This window comes from Callorhinchus milii, unplaced genomic scaffold, assembly GCF_018977255.1.
Source record: "Callorhinchus milii isolate IMCB2004 unplaced genomic scaffold, IMCB_Cmil_1.0 Scaffold12, whole genome shotgun sequence".
Lineage (NCBI taxonomy): Eukaryota > Metazoa > Chordata > Chondrichthyes > Chimaeriformes > Callorhinchidae > Callorhinchus > Callorhinchus milii.
The window spans coordinates 13,785,533-13,812,289 of record NW_024704753.1 but is presented as its reverse complement, the minus strand read 5'-3'; the positions used below and the strand labels follow the sequence as shown (position 1 = coordinate 13,812,289).

General features: G+C 40.5%; 1 protein-coding gene across 1 annotated transcript in view; it reads left to right on the top strand.

Annotated features, from left to right (window-relative positions):
• The window catches only part of arih2 (ariadne homolog 2 (Drosophila)), a 32,174-nt gene extending 6,617 nt beyond the window's left edge, over nucleotides 1–25,557 (top strand). Inside the window, exons 2-15 of the mRNA XM_007890321.2 lie at nucleotides 754–1,108; nucleotides 7,230–7,297; nucleotides 7,423–7,486; nucleotides 8,019–8,166; nucleotides 9,251–9,372; nucleotides 13,199–13,308; nucleotides 15,870–15,987; nucleotides 17,027–17,077; nucleotides 17,172–17,193; nucleotides 18,528–18,679; nucleotides 19,809–19,952; nucleotides 21,319–21,387; nucleotides 22,761–22,844; nucleotides 24,327–25,557. Of these exons, the coding sequence (XP_007888512.1) occupies nucleotides 866–1,108; nucleotides 7,230–7,297; nucleotides 7,423–7,486; nucleotides 8,019–8,166; nucleotides 9,251–9,372; nucleotides 13,199–13,308; nucleotides 15,870–15,987; nucleotides 17,027–17,077; nucleotides 17,172–17,193; nucleotides 18,528–18,679; nucleotides 19,809–19,952; nucleotides 21,319–21,387; nucleotides 22,761–22,844; nucleotides 24,327–24,404 (1,473 nt within the window). The 5' untranslated portion in view covers nucleotides 754–865 and the 3' untranslated portion in view covers nucleotides 24,405–25,557. The remainder of the gene's footprint in view (nucleotides 1–753; nucleotides 1,109–7,229; nucleotides 7,298–7,422; nucleotides 7,487–8,018; nucleotides 8,167–9,250; nucleotides 9,373–13,198; nucleotides 13,309–15,869; nucleotides 15,988–17,026; nucleotides 17,078–17,171; nucleotides 17,194–18,527; nucleotides 18,680–19,808; nucleotides 19,953–21,318; nucleotides 21,388–22,760; nucleotides 22,845–24,326) is intronic.
• Nucleotides 25,558–26,757: the final 1,200 nt, after the last annotated feature.

Below are 26,757 nucleotides of genomic sequence, written 5' to 3'. Positions count from 1 at the left end.
CTTAAAGAGCGTTACCGGTTCGGGTTATTTGACTTAAATAGCTACATAGAGAAATAAGTCATGAAAACATGCCTTTCAGCCCAACTAGTCTTGCCAGTGTTTATGCTCCACATCAGCCTCCACTCCTCCTTTTTCCCTCTCCGATAGCCTCTATTCCCTTCTACCTCATGTATGCAGCAAGTTCCCTCTTGGATATATTAAAACTTTTTGCTTTTTCCACATGCTCACCGCCCTATGTGTGAAGAATTCCTCCTAAACCTCCTAATTCGTTCTACTACTTGCAGCTTATATTTATGTCCTCTAGTTTTGCGCTCAACATTAAGTGAAAACAGCCAATCAACGTCCGTCCACCTTATCAAATCCTTTCATAATTTTGAACACCTCAATCAATTTAGCAGCAACTGCAATATAAAAAGTAATTGCAATACAGTAATTGGAAAATCCTGTAGCACAACAGTTCCAGCATTAATTTAACCATTCTTCCATGTTTTCAGACTGCTTTAAAAGTGATTACTTATAAATACTAGTTTGTAATGATATCCTAGCCCCAGTGGTGTCCTGGTATAGTTTTAATATTGACCATTTAGGATTGAATCTCTTTTAGCATTTATTATCCTTGGGTCGTCCTCCCGATGTGAAAGGCACTATACAAATGTAATTTTGTTGTTGTTGTTAAATCAAATGTAATTTGTCATTTTGCGTAACCTTAACTTGACTTTTTCTGCCATGTATCTGTTTTTTCTCTTTTTTCAGGAATCTGAAGAGTGGAGGTGGTCCAAGAAATTGAGTGTTTCTTGTAAATCCTACGTTTTGTTTCTGTTCACGGATTTGGTGAAAATTGTGGTGAGTTATCCAGGTTGGGAAAATGTCTGTGGATATGAATAGCCAGAGCTCAGACAGTAACGACGATGATTATGATGGAAACTCTGATGATGATGAAGATGATCAGGAGGATATGAGTGACTATTATGAAGGAGTGGCGAATGATGTGGAGCAACAAGGTGCAGATTCTTTCGACCCAGAGGAATACCAATTCACCTGTCTAACCTACAAGGAGTCCGAGAACGTACTAAACGAACAAGTCGATACTTTGGCAAGGAGCCTTAAGGTGAGCTTTAAGAAGCTGGTGTACTGAGCTGTATTTGAATAACATTTTAATAACATTTTGACTGAAAACTTCCATAAGAGGATAGTTTCTCCTTTTTTCCTGGCCAGCAATCGCCCAAATAAAGTTGGTCATTCACTTCATGCCTGTTTGTAGAACATTGCTCTACGCAAATTGGCTGCCTTGTTTGCCCATACGCAAAAACACTCTTTACAATCTCTGCACTTTACAGTACAGGCTAGGAAGCACTTTGAAATGTCCTCAACAACAACAACAACTTGGATTTATATGGCGCCCTCCACGCCGGATGGCGTCTCAGAGCACTTTAAGCTTTCCTCCTGACATGAAAGGAGCTATACCAAATGCAAGGATGATGATGATGATTATTTTATTATTATAAAGTGTCACTTCGAGAATGGAAGAATTGTTCTATGCTAAAAATCAAATGCGTTAAGATTAATTTCCACTCTGCACTGAAGTCAAAAGACAATTTGTCAATTGATAATTGTATTTTAAAAGATTTTGCTTCAACAGTTTAATGGAAGAATAGTGTTTTGAGGCTTTGGAATGTGCAACTAAAAACTTGTGTGAGTGTGTGTTGCATAAACCTGTATTACTTGATCCAGTGCTGCACCTCATGTAACTCTGATCGTACATGAGGCATTGAAATGTAATGGTCGCCCTAATGTCATCCTCTCAGTTCTCTCTTTGCCCCCAGAAGATTGCTACACTGCGATAGTTTTGTAGTGGATTAATATTTTAAGAGCTATGCCATGCCAGAGACACCTTTGTGTAGCAGTGAGATCAAGCACTGTACTTTGAGATCAAGCTTTGCATCTGTTCCGTGCAATTGAGTGCTGGTGTTCCCATAATATCCACAGCTGGAACATTCAGAGTCCAATATAATTGGGGCCATGTCCATAACTCTCGTCCTCTTTCACTTTCCTACCACATGATGGGGATTGACCCATCAAGTTTTTCACAATTTACAAAAAATTGCTTGGATTGACCAGGTAGTTACACTAGTTGCACAGGTTATTAAGTATGGTGAAATCATAAATGTTTTCATAATCTGGTTAAAATCCTAGAATCTGACCACCTTCTGACTATTCCTTTGTAAGTGAATTGAGAAGTACATCTGGACATAGGCTTAGCTCTGCCTCGTGAACTGCTATTCGTAGCCTGAGGTGAAAATAAGTGTATCTAAGGGGATTGGGACAGAGCAGGGAATTGGGATTAGGATGGACAAATTCTCGAAGATGCAAACACCGACACAAAAAAAGGAATGCAGTTTTCTTTTTGTCTGACTCAAGCGAAAGTGCTGCAGGGTGAGTCAGGCTGACACCTATGATGATCTGATGTGATTGCGATTCAATCTTGACTTTCACAATAAATAACACTTAACTGTTGTTTATTATGGAAGTCAAGATTGAATCACAATTTTTTTTCAACAAAAACAGCAACAAGGTTACATTTGTATAGCGCCCTTCACGGCGGGAGGATGTCCCAAGGCCCTGGACAGTGTAATAATAATAGTAATAATCCTTGCATTTGATATAGCGCTTTTCACGTCGGGAGGACGTCCCAAAGCGCTTCACAGAACACACTGTAAAGTGAATTGACTATATATTTGTGGGCGAACGCGGCAGCCAATTGCGCACAGCAATGTCCCACAAACAGTCGTAGATTGAAAATGACCAATTTATTATTGGTTTTGGTTTTGGAGGGTTTATTATTAGGCTCTGTGTGGAGTAAGGAAACTTGCCCAAGGTTTCGCCCTCTGCCTGGAATTGAACTCAGGTCTCTCACTTGCAAAGCGAATGCTCTAACCACTGAGCTACAGGACTCCTATGATCAAAATACCAGAAGGGAATCATGTGTAATAGGTTGATCATATCTTCATGCTTCAGACTGTTGAACAATGTTCAACTTAACAGACAATGATGAGAATGGGGGCAGTATTGAAGAGCCTCTCTCACCCGCCTCCTCATACATGTGGTTCCGGGAAAAAAAATGGAAGATTCTCAAAAAAAAACCATAATTTTCATCTGACTTGTAAAGTCGCTTCTTGTGTTAAGGGTGTTTCTGGTGTTAATGTTGCACATTGAATGTTCTTTCAGTGTGTGATATTCTCAGCTTGGAGTCACAGATCTATTTTACACATGGAAATATCCGATGCTTTTAAAGCACTTTTTTTTTAAAAGAACAAACTTTATGATAATCCTTGCATTTCATGTAGCTCATTTCATGTTAGGAAGACGCCTGAAAACGTTTCACAGTATTTACTTAGGCACTTTGAGATGTCTTGAAGATGTGATATGGCGCTATATCAAATGCAAGGATTATTATTAGATGTAGTGTCGGTGTTCTGTCGGTAAACTCAACAGCTAAATCCAGGCTTCAGGATGTTTTTTATATTCCCAGCAGGACCAAACAAAGCAAGCTATCTTAATCGGTTTGAAAGTCCATCTGGATTACAATAAAATCAACATTAAAAAACGAATTATTGCAAATTCAGTGTGTGTACTTCCCTAAAACATTTTGCAGAGCAATTTGTGCGTTCAAAGTTTTTAAATTTAACTCAATACAAGCAGCTGTGTACCAGTGGAGGGATTTATATGCATGCATGACTCATAATGTAGATTTTAAGTAAAGGAACTCCTTTGGTGCACATGTCAGCAAGATGCTCTGCTTTATAAAAACACAAATGTACACACTTGTTTCCGAAGTACCTTAAACTTGTTGAAGCAAATATTCACGAAGGTACCATTTCAATCACTTAAGAATCTAGTTTAATGTCAGTTATATAATATACTATTGATCAGTGAGTGCCTGCTCCCAAACGTGTGTACGGGCATAGTGTTAAGTGTGGTGGAGAAGATGGGCCTAATGGTATGCTCCGTTTCACGTCAGTAGAGAAACCTATCGGGTTTGTGATCTTCCTAGAATTAATTCTCATTGCAAAAATTCCAAAAGCACCTCATTCCATCCTCCTTTGTGTGGATCAGGGCGAGGTGTATTTTGTAGCTCTGACGAGATTAGATTTTGCTGTTGGCCGATCTCTTTGCAAATCTCAGATGTGCTAGAGCCACCCCTATCGTCTGGCATGGATACGTCCACTTGATATCCTGGAGTGAGTCACATTGTAGTTTCGGCAAGCTGAAAAATATGTGTTGTCAATTTCAAAACAATGTCATCTCTCCCATTTTCTTAAACTTCCTAACTTCTTCCTCAGTTTTGTGCCGTCATTCTTTATAAGCTACGGTAGATCTTTTTTCTCACTGACCAACTCAGAAGCAGAGAGGATTTATATAAATATGTCTTTTTTCTGGTTATGCTTCAATTCAGAAGTCCTATGGAGTCCTGTAGCTCAGCGGTTAGAGTACTCGCCTCGCAAGCGAGAAACCTGGGTTCGATTCCCGGCAAGTCGAAAACTTGGGCAAGTTTCCTTACTCCATACACCTGATAATAATCCTTCATGAAAAAAAACAGTAATAATTTGGTCACTCAATCCACGACTGCTTGTGGGACACTGCTGTGCGCAATTGGCTGCCGCATTTCGCCCATAAAATATAGTTATTTCGCTTTACAGCATATTCTGTGAAGCGCTTTCAAACGTCTAGAAGACGTGAAAAGCGCTATATCAAAAGAAAGAAGCGAGTTTCTCCTGATTTTGCCGCTACAAACTCAGTTTACCAAAATTATTTTTAAAAATGCACCAACCTTTATAGAAAGTTTCTCCTTATATTTGGCACTAGCTTTAAAATGTCAAGATTGAACTAGACTTTTTCCGATAATAATCCGTGAAATGTACCAGTTAGAGCATGAGATTAGAAGTTGGATTAATCAGGCTGGGAACTGATGTACAATTCATGTTGCAATGCTTTTCAAAAGGTACCCAAAAGAAAACATAATTCTTTTTACGTTTTTTTTAAAAAAGCCCCTTCTATGGCTACTGTTTTGTAGCCACCAGGTGTTGCTGCTGCACTTATTTAAAACTGAGATGGACCTATTTCTTTGTTTTGAGAGTGCAGCTAGTAATTTACTGATGGGAGTAACTTACAGCATTTAGTGAACACCTGCTATTGTATTTTACAGCTTATCTACAAATAGTTTTCAGCCTGACTCAGTTGTCAGCAATCTTGCCTCTGAGACAGTAGGGTGTAGGTTCAAGCGCCACCTCAGGGGTTTGGGCTCAAGGTCTAGGCTGATGCGTCATTGCAGCGTTGGGGAGCACTGCATTATCACTGCATTATCACTGCATTATCAACCAATCTGTTTGTTTGAATGGACGTTAAAAATCCCATGGCACCATTTGGAAAGAGAAAGGAGTTTCTCCCAGTGTCTTGGCGGATAAACTCTTAAGGATTCTTAATTGGTCACTCACTTGGCTGTTTGTGGGACCTTTTTGTTCACAAATTGGTTACTGTGTTTGCCTTTGATATATACCCAGTTATTGTACTTAGCAGTAAAATTCTGTGAAGCACTTTGAGATATTTTAATGACATGGTCAAATGCAAGGATTATTATTTACTTGAAATCTGAGCACAAAGGAGACCCTTCAGCCCATTTTAGATCAATTTTACAGAATACCAACAGAATACTGTCTTTCCATTCTACCGTCAAGCTATTCTTTGTGGAGTCCTGTAGCTCAGTCGTTAGAGCACTCGCTTTGCAAGCGAGAGACCTATAGAATCATACAGCACAAATGAGGCCATTCGGCCCATTGAGTCTGTGCCGGCTCTTTGAATAGAGCAATTAATGTCAATCCCACTCCCCAGCCCTTTTCCCATAACCCTGCAAACCCGTCCTCCTCAAATACCCGTCCACTGCGTTTTTAAAAGTTGTTATTGAATCGGCCTCCACCACCCTTTCAGGCAATGGGTTCCAGATTCGAACAACTCGCTGAGTGAAAAAATTTCTTCTCGCCTCCCCTCTGCTTCTTTTAGAGACTATTTTGAATCTGACCTCGAGTCACTGACACACCCACCAGTGGAAACAGTTTTTCCCTTTTTAACCTATCAAATCCCCTCATGATTTTGAAGACCTCTATTAGGTCTCCTGAGTTGAATTGAACCTGAGTTCAATTCCAGGCAGAGGGCGAAACCTTGGGCAAGTTTCCTTACTCCACACAGAGCCTAATAATAATCCCTCCAAAACCAAAAACAATAATAAATTGGTCATTTTCAATCTACGACTGTTTGTGGGACGCTGCTGTGCGCAATTGGCTGCTGCGTTTCACCCACAAATATACAGTCAATTCACTTTACAGTATATTCTGTGAAGCGCTTTGAGACATCGAGAAGACGTGAAAAACGCTATATCAAATGCAAGGATTATTATTATTATTATTCTTGCATCAAGTCCATGTGCTGCTCTCAGCTATTACTCCTCATAACTTGGCAGCTGTTAATTACTCTCTACTTGTGGCTTCATACGGGGAACATTTTTGTGACTGGACTGGAGGGTTAAGGCCCATAGTGTAGGACACTAGTAAAGTTGAAAAATAAGTGGGAGTAAGGATGAGAAAATCTTATTAATAACAATCCTTGCATTTGATATTGCATCTTATCATTGAGACATCTCAAAGCGCTTCACAGGATACACTGTAAAGGTTTGACACTATTTTGTGGACAGAATGATAAATCAGGAACTAAAGATTGATTAATGTCCAGCTTGGGTTTTAAAAGCCTGTATGTCTGCAGGAGAAATGGAAGACTGAGGGAGGGAAGTAGTTGTGTAGCCTTGTGGCCTACAATTAAAAAGCATTACTTTTTATAGTCCGTCTGAGGTATTCTAAGACTTGAGGCTGTGTTTGCGATTGAGTGATCTAATTTTGAAAGCGACATTCCACCCTGTAAAATAGCTGCAATATGAAGTTCAAATTATGATGTAATTAATTAACACAGACAGATAAATGGGGCTGAAAGGATGGCTCTTAAAAGAGCCAGTACAACCACGATAGGTCGAATGATCACCTCTTGGTGCTGTAAATTTCTATGGTTCTAGGCGATCTGAAACTTCATTCCGGCCCACCTAAATCGCTAAATAGCTCAAGATGTGTTTTGTATCTGGTGATTTTGTGATGGACAGGGTTTTCTGATGTATTTTTACTTCTTTTCAGGTTCAGCCGTCTGTAGCCAAGCTTATTTTAGTAAACTTCCATTGGAAAATCCCTGAAATTTCAGAAAGGTAAAGAATTTATTTGTTTTAAGACCGCTTTGTACGTGCAGTTTCTGTGGTAGGATTGCCTCTGTATTACGCCTGCTAAGATTTTATTTGCTGGAAAACCAATTCCTTCTCCTCTCCTGTTTCAGGCATACGTCTAATGCAACCCAGCTTCTGGTGGAAGCCAGAGTTCAGCCGAGCACGTTAAAAAATGTAAGAACTGTACAATATTGCTTCAACCTGTCTGATGATTCGTTGAATATGTGGGGATTTCAGTTTGTTTCAAATTGGGGCTTCAATCAGTAGCACTCTCGCCTTTGAGTCAGAAGGTTGTGAATTCAAGCCCCAAATCAGGGCTTTGAACTCGTAGAGTCTACGCTGACACACCAATGCAGAGCTGGGGTGCGCTGCATTGTTCAAGGACCCTTCGGATAAGACGTTAAAAAGGTCCCGTCTACCTTTTCGGGTGAACTTTAAAGATCGTGTGGTACTATTAGAAAAGAGAAGGGAGTTTCTCCCAGTGTTCTGGCCAACAATTCCTCAAATAAAATTGGTCATTCATTTCATGGCCATTTGTTGTGGACGTTACCATGCGCAAATTGGTTGCCACATTTGTCTGCAAATACACTGTCGTTACACTTTACAATGAATCTGTGAAGGGCTTTGATGATAAGGCGCTATAATCAAATGCGAGGATTATTATGTTGTCAGGGCATTTCATGCGTTTCCTCTCATTTGTTTCCAGACCTTGATACATTCCTCCCACCAGTGTGGTGTGTGTCTGCAGTTAGTTCGGAAAGAGAACCTGATATCCTTGCCCTGCCATCATCAATTCTGTCGCAGCTGCTGGGAGCAGCACAGCACTGTACTGGTGAAGGATGGCATTGGAGTGGGTAAGACAAGGATTTGGTATTACAATATACAAAAAAATCAGGACTGGCCTACTTCTGATTGAAATATGACATTTCAGTGGTGGACGTGCTTTCCCATCTGTCACTGAAATTATTTGCCTTGCATAATGGCTTTTAAATATAGCTACAACTCGTGGTTTTATCTGATCCGCTCTCTATTCACTCCAGGGCAACTGATGCCAAAGCATCCATGTTGGCAGTGTTAGTGGCAGGACAGCAGTTCATAGCCAAGATTCCCTAAATGGCAAGTAGCTGCTTCAGTTAATGTCATTTGGCAGTAATAACATTACTGTGATTGCACACGAAAGCTGAAAAACTCAGAGGGACAACCATTCTGAGCCTGAGTCACATGTCTGTTACTGACTGATTCAAGACTCGTGTATCATCACAAGCCTGGGAATAAATTGATCATAAACTCTATTCTCCCCTCCACCCCCTTTAAACCGTGTTGCCGGTTTTAAGGAGATTAAAAAAGACGAATAAATGTGCGTTATACATTGGGAGTATTAATTGAGCAAGTACTTGTGAAATCACAGCACTGGATTGGCCTGGAATTGTAGAATTTCTAACTTCTACAACAACAACTTGCATTTATAAAGCGCCCTTCACGTCGGGTAACAATTTGGACAGTCATGTTAAGGTTAGTTACTCGACTGAGAAGCTTGAGGTAATGGAGAGAATGTATTTAGTGGGGCAGGGCAGGGTGTGAGCGTGTGTGGAAAGGAACAGTTGGTATAGGGGCTCACGTGACTTACCAAAGAGCACCGAATGGTCAGTGTAGGACTAATAAACAACAACAACATTTGCATAGCGCCTTTCAGGTCGGGAGGACGTCCCAAGGCGCTGGACAGTCAGGCATTTGGACCTGAGCTGGTGGTTGGGAGTAGAAATCTTCTTGTGGTTCGTTGGTTAGCTCTTTAGTGGCCATCCAGACTGCCAAGCTACTGGTTTTGTAGCCCCTGACTTTTGAATTGCCCCTGCTTACCCAGAGCATAATAAAACTGATTCCTTTCTAATAATCGACTTTTGCTGATGTGTGGCACTAACCAGTATGCAATTTCCTTAGGAATATCCTGTATGGCACAGGACTGCCTACTCCGAACACCTGAGGATTTTGCTTTCCCTTTGCTTGCTAGCGAAGAATTGAAAGAAAAATACAGGCGCTACCTCTTCAGGGATTACATAGAGGTGGGTGAATTTCATTAAAAAAAACATGTGCAAACAAAAGGTTAGACACCCAGCAGGTGTGTCTGAATGCAATTTCAGCATTATGTTATGCAACATAATTCCTAGAACCTGACATCAGCCTTTTTTGGGGTTAGTATGAATTGACTTGGAAGTATCTGGTCTACGAATTACGGGTTAACCTTTCACAGAATAAAGTCACATTGCTCCTGCTGTTTTTCTCAGGAACTGAAATGAAAAAGGCTTAGGTTTGTTCTCAACCAAGGAGATCTCTATTCCTGGTAGCACTGAATCACTTGGCACATTGATGCTCTTAAACTTTGAAGGTGGTATTAGCCTAGAGTTTTGTAGTTGAGCTGCTTTCTATTTTTAGGTGACAGGCCCGGCACAATATTTGACAGATTGCATTTTTAATGAACTGCATGCAATAAGATTGTTGGCAGACATGGGCTTGTCAGGCCCACTTACCGTCAGTTGAAAGGCATGTGGTGGATGTTGTGTGATGCAGGGACTGAGGTTGCCACCACTTTGGTTCTGAAGGCTTCTTTTCTAAAGATGTCAATTTTATCCATGTAAGCACTGACCGTATAATATTATAATAACAATAATTATTATCTTTGCATTTGTTAAAGCGCCTTATGTCATTGAGACGTCTCAAAGAGCTTCACAGAATATATCGTAAAGTGGATTGACTGTATTTTGTGGACAAAATGTGGCCGCCAATTGCGCACAGCAGTGTCCCACAAATCGGAAGCTCGAGGGAAGTTTTTATTCATACACATGTTTATACTGTCATACTTTGTCCATCAATCCTCTGAGTCTGAAGTTTGGGGGTTGAAGCCCCACATTGGGACAAGGAATCCATATTGTTTATGCTAACACTAGCAATACAATGTGCTGCCTTGTTTGACGTGCTGTCCTTTGGATGAGACATTAAGCTGAGGTCCTGTCTGCCTGTCCAGGTGGACGTTAAAGATACATGGCACTATTTAAAAAGAAGAGACTTTCTCCTCGTGTCCTGGCCAACAACATTCCACCCCCCCCTTAAAATTGGTTACTTATTCTGTGGCTGTTTGTGGAACATTGCTGTAGACATTGCCAACAACGTACACAGTCACACTACTATGTCCTGTGAAGCTCTTTGAGATATTGCGGCAATGTGATAAGGTGCTATATCAAATACAAGTATTATTATAATAATACAGTTTTGCTTATGGAGTTATTGGTTTTGAATTGGGGTGTGGACCAATAATTTTACTTATCGAAAGCTCCAAAATGTCACAGAAATACTACCTTATGAGAGCAGTTCCAATGTCAATAAGACTAGGAATGAGGGTGGACAAAGGAAATTGGATAATTATTAGAAGTCAAGCAATACAAAAAAATCTGGGAAAGGATAGGAAATTGGGAAATTGGAATAGACAAATCAGTGAGTGCAGGAACTGGCTCGATGCATAGACTCGATTGGCCCCAGTGATCTCCTTTTGTAATTCGAGCATTACTCAAATCCTTTGTGGCCAAGGAATCCATATTGTCTATGCAATTATACAAATATTGGATGTATAATTTAGGTTGTAATGTTAGACTGATATCCTGGAGTAATTGCTCGAGCCACTACTGATTCCAGGGCATTGAAAGGAAAGTTGAAAATATCTTGCAAGGTATCAACTTTAACCATGTCATTAAGGATCTTTAAAGATTTTTTTAATCAATTTGAACCTTAATTTTTTTTTAATTATGCAGTACGAAATAGCTTTATCTTTGCTTCATATTGTTTGATCAATTTTTTTAAAGACTCAAAATATAGACCTGGAGGGGAAAAAACAGGACAGAGAGAGCTGTTATTTCTTGGATAACGAAACAAGTTTAATGGTCCTTACATATCATGGAAAAATGTTAATGTCTAGCCAATGCCATTTCTTTCAACTCTGTGCGACAACACTGAGAATAAGGCTCAGCTCCATAACATCACACTTGTTGGCAGTAATCATGTATTCTGAACTGATGCAGTGCTTCCACATTATTCCAGCCCTGGAATCTGACCCTTAACTAATGCAGCTACAAAATAACTTTAATGCATTCCGATTTGATTCACTTAAAAAGCTAATCTTGTGTAGACGCGAGTCAGACACCTTTAGCCGTGAGATTTTATTAAGATCAACTTGCAGTTTACCAGTTTGCTCTGGTAAGAGAGCCTTTCTACAGCAAAACAAAGGCTTAAAGGGAGAAGGCAATGGTGGGTGAGATCAGCTGGATAGAGTGCTTTCCGCTCATCTTTTTTATTAAAATAAATGTGTCAGATGGAGTTTCATCTATCCAACATTGCTGGAGCAAGGAATAATCGCAGCCAGCTGGCTACTGTTCTCACATCAACTGCAGGACTTTCTTTCTAGGGTGAGCTTCTTGCAGCCATGTTGGAGAGTCTCTCTACACATCAGTGGAATGGTCCAGGAAGGGAAGGCAGTTCCCATTTAATCTAACATAGATTTAATATCAGAAAGATATACGCTTGTCTATCTTGTTGCTACGTGTTTTTGAAAGACCGAGGTGTTCATTTTATAGAAAGTGTGTTCTCCGTTAGTCCTTCTATCCTACCTTTCCTTGATCTAGATTTTTTTAAAATTTCCATGAGTCAATCTGCTTCTTCCTCGATTTCTCTTGAACAGTATTTCCCAATGCTCCTCTTCAGATGCATTTTGTGCATCTCGCTCAAACGATAATCTCTGCAAAGCACTTTTGAAGTTTTTGACAAATGTGTAATACAAATGCAAGTTTATTGCATTTGTAACTGTGCCTTTTGAAAGCCGAAAGCCAATTTAGTGCCGAGTAGGTTAATCCAGTCAATAACTCTTGTGTTGGTCAATACAACTAATTACAATAGGAGTGTATTCTACCTGTCGATCTAAAATGGGGGAGAAATAGACTATATGTAGATTATGTATTTAAAATCAATGGTCAGTTGATCCACATGCAGAAGAAATCTGTGAGTTCTTCCAGTCTTTCTGCTGAAAGCGATATTCTGTTTGACAGTGTGATGGCTTATCTTCAAATAGTGCAGATGAAAATATTGGAGGTTTCTGGGAGGCGAGATGTTTTATTTTTGCAAACGCAATGCTTTTCACTTGCAATAGGCTAAAATAAAAATCTTTCCAGTTCCCTAACAACCCATGTGGATCAGTATAATGTGTCCATCATAAAAACTTGTGTTCTGGATTAAGACTAGAATCATGAGGATATACATCAGTTGAACTGTTTTAACAACCAGAACGGAACCTCTTCAGTTTAAAGAACGCTGTTGATAGTAATTATGTATAAATCAAATTAGAAACTGATTCTCAAAGCTGCAGATATCTTGGCAGCACTCTGAATTTGACCACTGAACAGTCAAGTTCTCACTGCAGAATTGCCAGTTCAGAAAAAAACCTGTTGCTTGTAATAGAGATATTAGGATACTTTGCAGCTTCATCTTGGCATCAATTTGTTTAATTTATATAACGGACCAAGGTGCCCAAAAATGTCTTGACCTTTGTGAAACAAGAGAGGTTTGGATAAAGAATGCCTTTTGGTCCATTTGATACCAGCTTTCCACTGTCCTTCCTGGCAACCTGTTCCTGCTGTTGACTAAACTCTGTGTAAAGAAATACTTCCTGGTGTCTGTTCTAAACGTACCTCCCATAACCCCAAAACTTGTCCTGCTGCTTTGGCATATTTGTAAGTATTATTCTGCATTTATTTTCTCTTCCCCATTTTATATAGTTTATAAGTCCTATTTGAGAATCGGAAAGAGTTTTTGCATCTGATGATTTTTCTTTTCCTGTTTTCACAACAGAGCCATTATCAGCTTCAGCTGTGTCCTGGTGCTGACTGTCCGATGGTGATCCAGGTACAGGAGCCGAAAGCCAGGCGTGTGCAGTGCAGCCTTTGTAATGAGGTTTTCTGGTAAATGTTATTTCATCTTATTCAGTAAATTTATACGCACAAACAGCCAGGGAGGCCGAGAGCATTATAAAGGCATTGTTATATCTTCCACAAAGGTATTGAGATCAATGAATCCCTGCAGATATCTCTAGTACCTTATCTCAGATCATTGCTCGTGTCTGTTTGGTAGTTTTGTTGGAAATTTTAATTTGAGTCCTTGTGTCTTCTCCAGTAATGATCATCTGATCCTGAATTGCACACCTGTACGGTCAATTCACTTTACAGTATATTCTCTGAAGCGCTTTGAGACATCTCAACAATGTGATAAGGCACTATATCAAATGCAAGGATTATTGTTATTTATTTAATAGGGATATGGGGAAACAACAACAACATGCACGTTTGTAGCACCCTCCATGCAGGGTAGAGTCTCAGAACGTTTTGACCTCAGAAACATCGGATCTCAGCGCTCTGCCTTTGCTTCTGTGCAATAAGATAATAATACTTGCATTTAAAACAGTGCTTCATCATGTCAGAAAGCCTTAAATTGCTTCAAACAATTAGTTACTTTGAACTGTAGTGGCTGTTTGATAGGTGAATGATACAGCTAATCAATGCCATTTTCCCATGATAACTAGATGGTCTTTAAAACCGTGTCATTGAGATATTTAGCATACACCAGAACAGGCAGACAAAATCTTCATGAGGACTTCACTGCCCTACAGATCCTCCAGTACTTCTCATTTCTCTTTCCTATTGCGTCATTTTCATTTCCATCACCTTGATCACTGGGAAGTGCTGTAAGACTGCACTTATTTCACAAGAACAGTGAACATTTTAAGATCACAAAGATGTCTTTTGTCGTGCTTTTCCTGAAATACTCCTTAAAACACTTGCTCTCTATTCATATCAAATTAACAACAATTTGCTTAGGCATAGCATCCTTCATGTAGGGTAATGTCTCGGGAGTGCTTCATAAAGACAGGGTTGGATTCCGAGCAAGGGAGGAGGGGGCAGGGAAGAGGGGGAAGAGTCAAAGAGAGGTTTTTAGGTGAATTTAAGTAGAGGTTAGGGGTGTCATTGTTAAAGACTTTGCCACCGCTGGTGGTGCTGTGGGGGTGGGGATGTGCAGCAGGCCCATGTTAGCCGATTGGAGGGAACAAGCAGAAGAGTGGGAGACAATAAATCACAGAGATAGGGAGATGCTAGGGCATGAAGGGACTTATTGGTGAGAGCGAGGACCAACATTTATTAACAACATATTATGCTTGGCTCGGGTGTGTTCATCCAGATTTCACTCTGCTCTTCAGATTACAGAATACCTCCCTGGTGTTTTTCTTAGAAGCACAGTTTACTGTTTGCAAACATTCCTTGCTATTGTACTTGAACTATTACCAAGTTTCACAGTTCATTATGCACAGGTTTAGCCAGTAGTTAATCCTTATTATTTTTAAGTAACCATACTATGACTGTCGGCGCACAGTTTATGGAGTTGTCTAGGCTGTATCTTAGGTATCGCATAATTCTTTGGAGACTTTTTCAATTCCTGTTTTGCAAATGTGTTTTTAAAAACACCCTGAAACTTGATACTACGACACAAATGTCTGTATAGTTGTTGATATATGATGTGTTGCATAGAGAGGTACCAAACACATGTACTATAATGGAAGTATTTAAAAGAGAAGGGAGTTCTGACTAGTATTTTCCCTGAACACCCAAAACAGATTAAATTTGACCGTTCATCTCATCCCTGCTTGTGGATTAACAGCCTTATTTTCCCAGTAGCAAGTCACCACGTTTCAAAGTAACCCGTTATGTGTAGTACTTTGATACCCTTTTACGTGATAATGCATCACGTTAGATGTAAGTAAATGTGTTTAAATCTTTGCTTGAGGGAAAGATTGATGAGACGTCTAAATGGCATGATGAGGCAACATATCAAATGCAAGTATTATTATATTTAAATGTTCCATTACTGGCAGAGCAATATTATGCAGCCATTTGCTTTGCATTGAAACTTCTCTGGCTTGCGCAACAATCCTGTGCTAAGTAACCGGGTAGCTGACAATCTTGATATTTATTGCTCTGAATTGGTTAGTTGGGGTAAGTGTATGGGGATATGAAACTGAATGTGTTTAATTCTTCTAAATATTCCTCAGGGAAGGTAACCCTCCAGATAACCTCCCCTGAGATCACAAATTAAATGTACGTTTTAACCTCATTGTGGGCAACCTACAGATTGGATTTTCTTTATGGGACGGGGGCAGATGGTACAATGGGCTTTTCACATCAGTCCACCAGTGTATCTCTGGTTTGCGGTTTATGTGGTGCACAATCTGCTTGTTTGGTCTTATATTTGGCTGAGAACAGATTGGGAAAAATTAAACATTAGAAGTTCAAATATTCGGGTCCTTATTTGATTCTTAACCTACCTTTCTTTTCACCATTCCCTGGCCGTTTGGGCAAATGTATACCAATGGGCCTTCCATGATGTCAGTTTAAGAGTGAAGTGGTAATCGAGTGTTTCCATCAAAAGGTTATTCCTAAAGCAAATATGCTAACTTGTGGCTCTTGTCTTCCAGCTTCAAATGTCGCCAGATGTACCATGCCCCCACTGACTGCACCACCATTAAAAAATGGCTCACCAAATGTGCCGATGACTCAGAGACTGCAAATTACATCAGTGCACATACAAAAGATGTAAGGAGTTGGCAGTTTAGTCAAGCAATGGAAATGCACAAGCAGTTTAACCTCAGCCAATTGTTTTTGTTGTTAAACGCTTTCTTTGTCTGAGCTAAGACTCCACAGGCTCAGGAAATTATTAGGAAGAACATTCAGATATAACATTGCAGATCACCTTTCTTGGCTACGGTGCAAAATTTAGAATTTATCCATGTTTTACCCTTCTGTTACTTGACTGTCTGACTTTGTACCAGGTTCACCAGAACATTTACGGTGTTCCATTTAGCAGGATGTAGTATACCTTAGCAAGGGTTTTTGTTGGGGGGTGGGGTGGGGTTGGTTAGGTATTGTAAAGCTATTGTACTCAGCTCAGACTGTTAGGAGACTCAATGTTGAAGGCAAAAAGACTGCAAAGTTGTTGGTGAATCTCTGAGTAGCGCTGAGGCAGGATTCGAACACATTGAAGGACCGTGTAAAAAGTAGGTCAACACCATTTCCTTCCCCAACGAAACTTCTTTTTTTCCACCACGTCACTGCTGGGACTCATCTCCTTAACAGAGGTTTATTCGCTGATCAAGCGACGTTTTACTGCTGCCTTCACTGTATGAAAACTGTGACATTACGGTTGCTCATAAATGGGTTTGATTTCAACTTATGCATTTTATCCAGATTTTACAACAGCCTTGAGCAGTAGTTGCACCTGGATTTGTACCCAAGACTTATATTATAAATGCATCTTTGTAGACTGAATGGCTTAATGCATCATCGCTCCTGTACCAATAAGTTGTATTGCCTTGTTTTAACCCTAGTAAATTTACAAGCCCACTTCAGAGTTTTAACTGATGTAAAAGGAGTTATCTAACTGCATGTCGGTTTGTATGTAACGCAATGATGTAATAAGATGGGGGAGTGGGGTGGAACAAGGATGCAACTATTCGCTTGTTTTTGTGACAGATTGTGTTAAGAGGAAAAAAAGCATTGATGCAAGACTTACAAAAAGCTTGAATATATCACGGCATTCTTTTAGAAATAACTGTTTCATTTGTTTTGCTTGCAGTGTCCCAAGTGCAATATTTGCATTGAGAAAAATGGAGGGTGCAATCACATGGTGAGCCAGTCCATCCATTATTCCTTGTGCTTTTATAGATCTTTTGATTTGAGCCCAAAATCAATATTGAATTGCTTTTGTTTCTTTGTTTCAGCAATGCTCCAAATGCAAGCATGGTGAGTTATGTCTGTGGGGACAATATTATGTTTCTATGATCGGTGTGCTCTATTTTGTTGTTTTTAAGATAACCTTTTGAGGGCTATAGTAACCTACAAGGATTTTAATATGTAAAGTCTCTAACAATAGAAAAGCGCAAGGTTTCATATGCTACTTGACAGGAATACAATTTACATTTATAGAATATTACGCCTTTCACATCGGTGGGCATGGGGAGACAGGCACCCGAGCGTGGGAGAGGGGGGTTTCTGAGGAGGGGGTGGAGGGGAGGTGGGTGCTGACAAAGTACGAAGAGGCGGGCATTAAGTGTGGCGAGGTGAGACAGAAGGATTGAATTCCAGACAGAGGGGGTAAAATGGTAGAAAGCTTGCCCACTGATCCAATACCAGTCCAGCGTTGCTAATTCATGGATATGTTGTTAAACTGTTTATATTTGAAAGTTAATCTTAAATTTTATAAAAAGCAGGATGAACCGAGAAATGTGTGCAGGGGAAATCCAGGTAGAGAACTAAATTTAAGAAAATGCTATAATTAGTATGATCCCTGTTTATATTCAAGCAGGTGTGCTCAGTTTTTGCTGTATATTCAAGTGAGATCTCGTTCGCTCCTCGTTCCAAAAGCTGAAACATATCATTTGATCGTAGAGCAGTGGAGACACGGTAGATGATTTGTGCCAATGATACAAATGTTGGCTGATGGATTGTTTGACCGTTTGCAGACCTTGCTGCCCCATTTGGCTACATTTAATTACCAGTCACTGCACTCTTATCAATTACTGTAGAGTGTTTTGAGATGTTTCAACATTATAGATTCTGTCAAAGATTATTAATGCTTAGTGGAGGCTTCAGTAAAAGAATCCTGAAAACAGCAAAGCGAGAGCTGGAGTGAGAGACTATGCTGGTGGGGGTGGGCTGTTGTTTCCTAAGGTCCCACCTGTAGAGGCTGAGTGAAATGTTCATCGATTTGCTTGTGGATTTTATTTAGCTACGGCCATTATTTCACCTAAAAACGTTCATTTGTATGTACAAAACCGTAATACAAAACATTTAGATTGACTTTGAAACTTTTGATTTGACTTTCAGTGATATTTGATATTTTCATCCAATACACAATACAAATTGTTTTCAGATCCAGTCGCTTCACTCCATAGAGACTCTGAAATGCTTTCTAGCTCTGCATTCTAGCTCTGCACCGAATGCAAGCTAGATTACATTATAACGTGAATCATCCTGGGAGGAGAAAGCCAGAGTCTTCCATCTTGTTCTGTGTGGGTGGAAATCTACAACCCTGGTTGAGACTTCCATTTGACAATTGTTTTTCTCGCTGCTGTCAGATTTCTGCTGGATGTGCCTGGGAGACTGGAAGACCCACGGAAGCGAGTACTATGAGTGCAGCCGATACAAGGAGAACCCGGACATTGTGAACCAGAGCCAGCAGGCACAGGCTAGAGAAGCACTGAAGAAATACCTGTTCTACTTTGAAAGGGTAAGTCCCATCAATGGGAATCAGTGCACTATGAGCAATTCACTTTTAATTTTCAAGAAGGGAATAATTTTTCCTTTTGTTTTTTTGTTTGGTCGGCCTGACACACGCGGAAACCTATTACATAGCTTGCCTCTGAAAGTACTGTCTGTCTGCCAAGCGTCCTGGTGCTTGTCCAACTATGACCACCCCATCCATTAAGGCTTTAATGGAGGGATTGTGGGATGGAGTTCCAGAGGTGCAAAGTGGCAGAAGGACCGCCCACTGATAGTGGGCTGAGCAAGGGAGCGAACAGGATGGTAGGGGTTTAGGAGGTCACAGAGGTAGGGGCGAGCAAGACCATGGAGGGCTTTGAAGGTGAGGACCAGGATCTTGAACTGTATCCTCTGTGCGATGGGAAGCCATTGGAGTTGGGCAAGGATGGGGATGATAAGGTCACGCAGCCCAGGGTGGGAGAGGACACGGGCTGCAGAGTTCTGGATGATCTGCAGGCTGTGGAGGGAGGAGTTGGGGAGGCCGACAAGCAATGAGTTTGCATAGTCGAGCCTCAATGTAATGAAGGCATATGTGAGTAAGTGTATGACTAAGAGGTGTCTCATGAGTGAGGGTGCGATGTTTACTCCTATTTGTGATGTTTTTAATCACATAATAGCTTAATGTACAATCCTCTCTCTTAAAACTGTCTACTTTTGGCATTATGCCCTCTTCAGCGTAATTTCCAAGATGTTATTGGATTTCTAGTTTACCATTTGAAAAGTATTCCCTTCCCTTCCTCCCGCCCCGCCCCACCCCAAAGTATGAGTTTGGAACCCTGTCCTGTTTAATGAAGGCTTTTATTTAGAGAATTTCCTTATTCTTTGCTGAAGTGATGTTCCACTGGAAAATAGTTGGCTGGTGGCAATGAAGGTCTCCTTCTCCCGTTTGGAGTGAGCTGGTGGTGCAATATATTCTGCGAAGAGTTACATAGTGATACAGACCACTCGGTCCAACTAGCTTGTGCCAGTGTTTATGCTCCACATAAGCCCCCAACCCTCTTGTCCCTTTTGGTGTGAGGAGGGTAGCTGTTGAGCAGATGAAATGGTAAATAAGAAAAGAATACAAGTTTTTTTTTTAAAAAATGTTTACTTTTCAGTGGGAGAACCACAATAAAAGTCTGCAGCTGGAGGCGCAGACATACCAGCGGATTCAGGAGAAAATCCAGGAGCGAGTGATGAACAATCTGGGAACGTGGATTGATTGGCAGTACCTGCAGAATGCTGCCAAACTGCTGGCTAAGGTTACTAGTCTTCCTGACACATTCACCTGTTGATTGACATTTTCTCTGCTTGCCAGCCTGGTGTAGCAATCTCGCCGCTGAGTCAGAAGGTTGTGGGTTCAAGCCCCACATCGGGATTTGGAATCATATTGTCTAAGCTGACACTTCAGTGCAGGGCTAGGGGGTGTTGCAATGTCAGAGGTACTTTTCCTTCGGATGAGACGTTAAATCGATCCTCGCCTGGCTTTTCAGGTGGATGTCAAAGATCCCGTGACACTTTTTGAAAAGAGAACGGAATTTCTCCCAGAGTCCTGACCAATGATCCCCTGAATAAAGTCGGTCACTCTCTGATTGTTGTTTGTGGGCTATTGCTGTGCACAAACTGTCTGGTCCATTTCGCCTGCAAAAAACACTTTATAACAGTGTATCCTGTGAGACGTCTCGACAACGTGGTGAGGCGCTGTATCAAATGCAATGATTATTATTATGCACTTTTTTTTTGTAGTCCTGCTATCCTTAAGGTCAGGTAACATTTTTACATGTTACAACCTAATTTTCTCAGCATGGATTTGGTAAGAAAGGATCCTTACAGCCCCTTGAATCCCGGGCTTCCGTGTTACAACGCAGGGTTTCATGTCCATATAATTAGACCCCACGTTAGAACGGACGCATAACTAAGACATTTTGTGAGCAAACTATTGAATTCCATTTTTTTAAAAATACCAAACCTGGTTTGCAACCACATAACTGGTAATCATTCCAAGTAAGTCCCTTAGGGGAACCGCTGGTAGAAATTAAAAAATATCTACAGAGGATATAGTTCCTTTTAATGACAACCACAAAATGACATTTGTATAGCGCCTTTCACGACAAAAAGACGTTCCATTTTAAAGTATGCTCTTTCCCCTACTGTTTCTCAAAAATTTTGAAATATGCACTTCCGACCATGTATGCATGTAACGTTTATCATTTTAAGCACCACAGAGATCCAGGTGAAATCATGCCAATCAGATGTCGGCTTTTGAGTTTTGTGTTGTGAAAGGTTATTTTTGTTCAACATAAATTCAACACTCCCGCGCCCTTTAGTAACCTTGTACTCATTTCATCTGAACGAATACAGTCTAAAGTAATTTATAAACATCATGGGAACTCGTATGGCACCTAATAATAATCCTTGCATTTGATATAGCGCCTTATCACAAGATTTTCACAGAATATACTGTGAAGTGAATGACTGTATTTTGTGGAGAAAATGCGACAGCCAATTGCACCCAGCAGTGTCTCACAAACAGTCTTGGGTTGAGTGACCAAATTATTATTTTCTTTTTTATATAAAGTTTTAACTCATTGCTGGTATAAATCGCCTCTTCACGTTTTCTTTTTCTAGTGTCGTTACACTCTGCAGTATACATATCCGTACGCCTACTATATGGAGTCTGGACCCAGGAAGAAACTGGTAAGAATCTTGCATTGAAATATGTTGCATTATTGGTCTGGTATGATAGATTATTGATCAAGATCTCATTTTGGCTACAGCTCCCAAAATACATCTGGTTTACTTGGTGTGTCTTGTTTATAGCAAGGTACACGTTTTTGCATTCATTTTTCTTCACAGGTTTGTTATGGCTTTGTGAGGACGCTGTAACTCTGTGAATCTCTGTTACACATTAGCTGGAGCTATGTGAGGTCCAGTTATGCCTGGTCTATACATTGTATGTACAGGTCTAAACAGCAGCTGAATTTCTGAGAACAGGAAAGATGCACTTGTGGCGAAGGACCTGGTATATAATTGCCAAACATTTCATGTGTCTTAAAACCTGCGTTAATGGTTTGCATTTCGGTACAGCTAATATAGCTGAGCGATCTGCTGTTGCATACTCCGCAGATTGGGGAACTAGAATAATGATTAATTTCATTATCAGTTTGATCTTCGGATGGCTTAGTGGTTACAGAAGGTTCCACGTTCAAATCTGCTGAGTTTTCTGATCTCCGAGGGGCATTAGTGGGGCTACAATTGGCCTTAATACCCCTGGGTAGGTTATGTTAGGTTAGGTTGGGGAAATCTTTTAGATTTCTTGCAAAGGGAGAGATTAGGAGAGAATGTTTTAGATGGGGGGTTGTTAGGACGTGAAAGTGTGCTTGAGGCCAAATCTATGCTTGCTTTTAAGAGGGAATTGGATAATAATCCTTACATTGGATATAACCTCTTTCACATTGGAAGGACGTTTCCAAGCGTTTCACAGGATTTCCTGTAAAGTTTAATGATGGTGTATTTTGTAGCTGAACAATGTCTGCAGATAAATGATCTGAAACAGAGAAATATAGCAGTGTGTGTGCTGAGTGTTTGTATGTAGGGACTGAACGGGGAGCTCTTACAGACAGCACAGACCTGATACTCTAAATAATCGCCTTCTGTGCTTCAAGTTTTTATGGTTCCTGTTTGCTCTCCAGAGCCCCACCCCCCAGCTAGAAGATAAATGCTAGTGTGGGTGTTGGATGAGGACAGCCTAGAAATTGGCTGTGTTACCGTTCTTGGTTGAACAGCTCGCTGGTGCTCACTGACGAGACATGATCGCATAAATAATGGACTTTAATCATGTGTGAGCCCTGACAGTGAGGAACCCTTCTCACAGCAGATTAAAAGTAATTGAAATCTTCGGGTTGGTGGCGGTGGTGGTGGGGCATTAACTTATACCAACTCCTGCTGACCAGGCATTTTAGAAAACTCTCACTTTACAGAGCGCTGCTTTTAATGGTGAATAATATTGGTGGTCTGTAGTGTGTTGAGCTCCTGTTTGATTGGTCTGACTGACACCTTGTCTCTTCCAGTTTGAGTACCAGCAAGCACAGCTGGAGGCCGAGATTGAGAACCTCTCCTGGAAGGTGGAGCGAGCAGACAGTTATGACAGAGGGGTAAGTATCACATCGCACTGAGTAACCCTCGAGAACACTTTCTCATCCACCGTTCATTTCACAAATCTCTATTATAAAGTTCACCTAACCCCAGTCTCTGTCTTGCATTTGGAACGAGTAAGTAAACAGTTCTTTCAGGTTCAAAAAGAGGTATCTGATGGGCGAGTGTTGAGGCACACAAACATTTAACAGGAGGGAGAAGGTGTATGTGTAACAATACTTTGCAGGTACACCAAAACAACAGGATAAGAGGGCAATATATCAGTGTTATGGAGGACAATTGTAGGACAGTATCAGAACTTTGTTTTTATATACACAAACACCCCCCTGCACACACGCAGAAGCTGGAATGGGGTTAGCAGGAAGCAGTTAGGCCATTATGCTGGACTGATTTTATTATAGCTCAGTACTGCAATGGGAAGTCAGTAGTCAGGGTATTTTGGAAGAATAAGATGAAATAGGCCAAAGGGCTTTCTTCATCTGAACCTCTTTGGTAAACTAGTACTTGCTATTGATGCTCATTGTGAATGGTGTCTAGTTGTAAAACGGCTTTGCTGCGGAGGTTATATATATTAATATTATATATATATTATATATATTATAAAGGAGGTTGCAGTTATATTTGTTTTATAACAGATCATATGCTGGATCATTCTGTTGGGAATCAGAACCACTGCAATGTTGAACTAGGAGGTGCGAGCAGGGTGAGGTGTTAAAAGGTGTCTCAGTCACAAGTCATCAGCAAAATAACGTAACCAAGTGTAATTAAAAGGCAGTTTTTAACGAGTGAAGATATGTGCACAGCTGAGAAAGATGAAGAAGTGGACAGATGGCTTTGGTCAACTCTCTTTTGCACTGGCAGGACTGGGTGGGTTGGAGACAGCTGGAAAGGGGCACTGGCTTAGTTGGAAATCTTAGTCTGTTCAAACTGACGCATAAAGCTTTTATTACTGGTATTTTGTACCTACCTTTGAGTGAATTGTATCCAGATACAGTAATACAGCCACACTCTGAACATTAATACTGGATCTACATTACACATGCAGTAATATATCTACCATAACCATACTTTTTAATATTGGATCTGAATCCCATCTCATTCTAATAAACTTGCTTTATTTGGAGCAGCGAGCTAATGTGCTCGTCAGTAATCTTTAAAGAAAATAATACTGTGGTTCTGATGCTTAGTCTTTGGATTGGATTGAAGTGCTTTTCTCTCCCGCCAAGAGTTACAAGTGAGGTGCAAAGTGAGGTTGAACTGCGACTTTCCAACAGAAATAAATCCCAGTTATTAGCAATTGAAAAATGATTCAAATGTTGAAAGAGTCTGGATCGCAAAATAAAAAGTTTTTTTGCGAAAAAAAAACCTAAGGAATATGGCTTTGGATTTTCAGCAGTGGGATAGAGCCTTGTTTAAGCCAGTCTGTTGACAGGTTATTGGGGCTTTGCCTGGACTTTGACCATCGTCTTCTTTCCATTTAGGATCTAGAGAATCAGATGCATATAGCAGAGCAGAGGCGAAGAACGCTTCTGAAGGATTTTCATGATACATCGGACTAAAGCGAGCTAAGCGTCCGGCTGGCTTTTGAAACAGGAGTTGTCTCTGGAAGAAGATGAAATATTGTTTCTAATTTTGTTCATTCATCTTTAACACCTTTTGGGATTTGTTTTTTTTTCCTTTCAGCCGGAGTGGTTCCCAGGGTTTACAGTGGTTCCATTCATGAGGCGCTTTCCCCCCCCCCCACTCCTCTGTCTCTCTCCAGCCCACGGTGTAGTAGTGTTAGATCATAAAAGTTGATGTATTTCTTTTTTGAAAAATTGTACATTAACAGAGGAAACCGAACAGGGGGATTGTTTAAACCTTTTTAGCATTATAGCAAGTGTGAACTTTACAAATGCTTTCACAGAGACTTGAACAATTACAAAAAGTGTCACCTTAACCAAAGGCATTAACGTTGCTACACGTTTTCATTAGAAATATTTGGGGGAATTTGTGGCACAATCTAATCATAGTGCATACTGGCAGCAAGGCACTCTGTATAGACTACTGCTACAACATACAGGTTAAAAGGTCCCCTTGAAACCATTTGTCTCTGGGCTTTGCAGCATTATTTTACTTCAAATGTGAATTTGTTTCATAGTATTGAACTACTTTGAATAGTGATTTCTTTTTTCCCTCTCTCCCTCCCACCCAAACTCTTTTGTAAACTCAAAACAACCCAAAGTCTGGCAGCAACAGCCCTGTGCGGTGTGCTTGTGCATCGCTGGGTTTCTCAAAAAATATCTGAATGAGATGCCGTGTACTTTAGGATTCTTTCTTACCCGCACTGGAGAATACTGCAAAATGTATTTCTCCATTGAGATTAGCAATATAATACTGAGTCTCCACTGTTACTACCTCTAATGTGCTAAACGTAGAGCATTACAGTCATTGGCTTGGGCTGTTACAAGAAGGGGTTTAGAGGCTTATGGGGTTTAGTGGCTTTATATAGCACGCTGTAACCCCTAGAGTGTGTAACTTGTTGCATAATTTAAACCAGCTATTATCTTCAACAACTTGAAAGTCTTTTTTAAAATCCTGTGCAGTTGCGGCTATTTTTCTCCAGCGCTGACATTGTGTGAGGTACTTTCTATTAGTGAGGTGGGGGTGGAGGTGACAGGATATTCACAAAGTAGCGTTTTTTTTAATATAAACCTCAATTGTGTTGGTCAAGCTGTCTCTGGTCTGCCTGGCTCACCGCTGTGTGTTGGTTAGATGTTTTCTGTGTGTGTGGATCTGAATCTGTTTTCTCCCCAAGTATCTGCAGTCATGACATGACAGGCTATGGCTTCTTCCGAGACCTCTGCGAAAGCTGCCCTCGAGTCGAACACTAGCACCTCCCCCTTCCCTACGTTTGGTTTCCCCTTCCCCACGAGCAAGCATGGTTGAGATTGGCAATTTAGCAGCATGGGGTTGGGGGGGAGGGATGGAGGGGATTTCAGCCTGTATCCTTTCCCCATTGCATGGTACTCCATTTATATTCTTTTCAAAAAGCAATAATAAAAAGTTACTTTATACTGCAAAGAATAACACGCCAGCTTGGCAGTAGGTTTTGACCTCTGATTTCTTCTGTCATCCGTGTTTGTTTTCAGGTTTACAATGTTATAACCACTCTTCACCAGTCTTGTGTTTGCCTGACATCTTCTGTTCTGCATTGTTACTATGAATGGGCCTTGGCTTTTAGCAGATTAATCCAGCAGATGTACTCTTTACCTTTCGATTTCTCCAGTCTTATAGAAAGGGAAAATAATATACATCTTTGCATTTCGTACAGTGTCTTCACCTTGGGAGGACGTCTCAAAGTGCTTCACAGGCATTTTACTGTGTATTTTGCAGCTGAATATTTAAAACCAGGTTCAGTAGATGTGACTTGGTAAATGTTCACCTTAAAATGGTCACTGCTGCAGAGGAAATAACAATGATTGTAAATGGCCTTCACTGTATGGGTTTCCATAAACCAGATAATAATAATCCTTGCATTTGATGTAGAGTCTTATCACTTTGTTGAGACGTCTCAAAGCGCTTCACAGAATATACTGTAAAGTGAATTGACTGTATTTTGAGGGCAAAACCTGGACTTTGCCATCAGTTGAGTCTTTATATAATAGCTCTTGCTATTTATTATCTTGTGATCTACTCCTAACCATGGAAAGTGGGTAGGATTCTGCTTATCCACTTGCAGGGGTGTTAGCTCAAATGAGTTTTTATGCTGTTTATTTGACACCTATTAATTTTCGTATTCACTACACCCCACTCAGATAGGGAAAAAAATGCCATCAATTGGATATCCAGTGCTCCTCTCCCCTCCTACCGATTGACCAAGCGACCTGCTAAAGAGCTGTGGAATGAATTGCCTTCTGTGACCCTCTCACC